This window comes from Sebastes fasciatus, chromosome 10 (assembly GCF_043250625.1).
Source record: "Sebastes fasciatus isolate fSebFas1 chromosome 10, fSebFas1.pri, whole genome shotgun sequence".
NCBI lineage: Eukaryota > Metazoa > Chordata > Actinopteri > Perciformes > Sebastidae > Sebastes > Sebastes fasciatus.
The window spans coordinates 28,450,469-28,453,717 of record NC_133804.1 but is presented as its reverse complement, the minus strand read 5'-3'; the positions used below and the strand labels follow the sequence as shown (position 1 = coordinate 28,453,717).

At 41.0% G+C, this 3,249-nt stretch overlaps 1 protein-coding gene across 1 annotated transcript; it reads left to right on the top strand.

Moving 5' to 3' along the window:
* The first annotated feature begins 858 nt into the window (after positions 1-858).
* Positions 859-1,979, top strand: LOC141775946 (immunoglobulin kappa light chain-like). Its single transcript, XM_074649684.1, has 4 exons — positions 859-939; positions 1,055-1,399; positions 1,503-1,838; positions 1,969-1,979. The coding sequence occupies exons 1-4, from the start codon at positions 897-899 to the stop codon at positions 1,977-1,979; spliced, it is 735 nt and encodes a 244-aa protein (XP_074505785.1). The 5' UTR covers positions 859-896.
* Positions 1,980-3,249: the final 1,270 nt, after the last annotated feature.

Below are 3,249 nucleotides of genomic sequence, written 5' to 3'. Positions count from 1 at the left end.
ATCAGTAGTGCAAGACAAGAGTGCTGTATGTGCCACAATGACCAGAAGACTGACTGCTTTGATTCTAGCCTGTTAAAAAGTGCAGATGAAATCTCAGAATACACCTGTTGCAGCATCATTTATGCAGGAAAAGTAAAAGACTAGCACCATCAGATATCTGTGGTGGCTACAACTACAAGCTATTTGTCCCTGCTTCCTGAGGCTGAGGAAGCAACCCCACTAACGCCGGGTTCACACTGGACGCGGAAGAGCTGCGATTTCAGAGAAGTGCTGCCCGCATCTTTTCGGCGCCCATGTAAACCAGTTGGGCTGTTCACACTGGACGGGCTGTTCACACTGGAAGCACCGTGCCACAGAGCTCTGCAGCCGGCTCGTGATCTTCAGCTATAGTTTCGCCGTCTTGTCTATCTTCCCTGCTTCCCGCAAGCGAATTAGGCGAGAAAACACACCGCTAATCTACTAAAAACAATATAAATGATATATTATATGTGATATAAATGACCTGATTCTGATAAGATGATAAAATATCCATCACACGGACGCTTTTGACTTGACCCCCCCAATCAAATTTCAAAATCCTCAGCTTCATTATTATTGCTGATTACCTTTTTTTTAAAAGTGAGTGCAATTTGGTTTATTATTTATCTTTAGACAAGCAATTCACCGCAAATGCATTATTAGTCTAACATTAAAGAAAAATACAAATACAAATACATCTGAATTTCACTGAAAAGGGGACACGGTCATGGGTTTGCTAAATTTAGGGCTATGCTCATTGACTGCATTTCAGCCAATCACAATGACTTCTACTTTGTAAACCTTGATCACCTCCTGACTATCTTTCATTTGGGCGGTAGACATCAGTAGTGCAAGACAAGAGTGCTGTATGTGCCACAATGACCGGAAGACTGACTGCTTTGATTCTACTTTGTACTGTGTGTAAGTGCAATTCTTAACTACTATGAGAAAGACTAGACCATGTAATAATCTTAGTACTTTACCTTTTTACTTCTTTTGTGTTGAAGCTCTGTTACTGTTTGTCTCTTTTCTTCAGACCTGATTCAAACTGCAGAGCTTCCTCAGCAGATCTCTACGGAGGTGGTTGAAGTTGGTGGAGATATTACTTTACACTGTTCATTTTCTGAGGGGGATGGACAATCAGTGTACTGGTACAAGCAGTCTCTTGGATATTTGGCCCAAACAGTCTTTTCTGTAGTTGTTGGCAGAATAACATTTAGTGAACAATTTAACAACCCACGGTTCACAGCAACAAAAGAGGATACTCAGTATGTTCTTACCATCAGAAATGTCAGCAAAGAGGATGAAGCAACATACTTCTGTCAAAAGGGAAAATCGTATTCACAGAGTTTTGTTAATGGCATCTTCTTGGCTGTGAACGGTAAAATATATATTTACTTTCAGTGTTTGTATCAAAATTTTATGTCGTACAAATAATTAAGATCATTAATTCCTTTTGATGTCTTTTTAACTGAATCATGCAGATCGTAATCAGCAGAAGTCTTTCTACGTGAAACAAAGTCCGGAGAATGAGTCGGTAAAGCCGGGCGACTCAGTGACTCTCCAGTGTTCACTTCTCTCCAAGAACAAAGAAAACGCAGATCAGTGTCCAGATGATCACAGCGTGTACTGGTTCAGATCTGGATCAAGAGAATATCATCCCGGCATCATTTACACTCACAGTGATGAAGAAGAGGAAAAAAGTTGTGTCTACAGTCTGTCCAAAACTATACAGAGCTCCTCTGATAATGGGACTTACTACTGTGCTGTGGTCACATGTGGAGAGATCCTGTTTGGTGAAGGAACCAAAGTGGAGACAAGTAAGTTTTTACAGTTGTATTTAAATCATATATGCATCTTGTATTAATTAATTTAGCCTGGTTAATATTTATTCGATTTTGTCAAAATGTTATAAGGATGTGTTCATTATCGATCAAGTCTTTTTCCCAGAACTCAAGTAAAAGAAGGATCTTTGACTTAATGCTATATTTGAACATTTGTGCATGTTGATAAACGTTATTAGTTTTCTAAATGTCACTGTGTTACCAAAGAGTCCATAATTAAATAATGTTTAATGTCTTTAAGGAAATGATTGTGATTCGGGATCAGAACCGGACCCAGTTGTCCCTGTGCTTGGAGTCCTGTTGGCCTGCTGTGCCATTGTGATTGTCGTCCTTATTTTCTATGGAAATCGAAGGAAAGTTTGCGAACATTGCAAAGGTAGGTTCACCAAATTTGTCTTTCATTTAAGTTACACTTTTTGAGACCGTACCATAAAGATATGAATGTATGAAATTACTTTGCTGTTAAAACAGAAAATGTGGGCTTCTGATGGTTAGAGGGTCGGCGGTTTATATTGTTTATTATTATAACACTGAAGTTGTATTGAGCTCATTATAGGAGTAAAATTGTTTAACTGAAAATGTGATTAAAATCTTTTGTTTGTTTTTCCATGTCCATTAAAGGGACTGTTTGTAACTTTTTACAAGTATAAATCTAGCGGGTCGGGATCCCATGCGCGCGCTGTGTGGCCGGAGTCTCTCCTCCTCTGCCCGCTTGCCTTCACTCACACACATGGTTCTCTCTATCTCGCTCCACCTCTACTAGACGTGCATGCGTGCTCACTCCACACTGCAGAAGAGTTAGTTTAGCTCTGAGAATATCTAGTGAATGTACAGTGAACATTTGTGCAGAAATAACTGCTGCAGCTCCTCCAGACCAACAGAGGTTTTCCGTGTCTTGTGAAGTGACGGGGCTCCGCAGCGAGAAACGTTATCGTCTCCGACCGGGTGCCGGTGTCTCCCTGCGGGCGCAGTCGGAAGGCAATAACGTTTCTCTTCCTGCTTCAGCCCCGGAGGCTGAAGCAGGAAAAGCCAACAATAGTATCAGCATTGATTCATGGAGAGACTTTCGTCTGGTCAGCTAACATATAGAGTGAAATATAGAGTGATATTAGGGTTTTAGCTGACGTGTGTCTCCTCACTGTTTTGAGCGATGCTCGTTCATGTCTATTTAGAGCGAGGAAGCGCGAGCCCGACGCTGACTTTCATTGACTTAACGGCCACAGGTGTCGCTGTTAACAAGCATTTCTGAAAGTTACAAATAGTCCCTTTAATGGGAGGGTGACAAAAATCACACTGATGTGTGTACACATATTCTGAAGGCGTTGTTTTTTTATTTTAACAGCACCAGTGAGTGCTTCCCATCATCTTGGACACGACAGGTCAACTG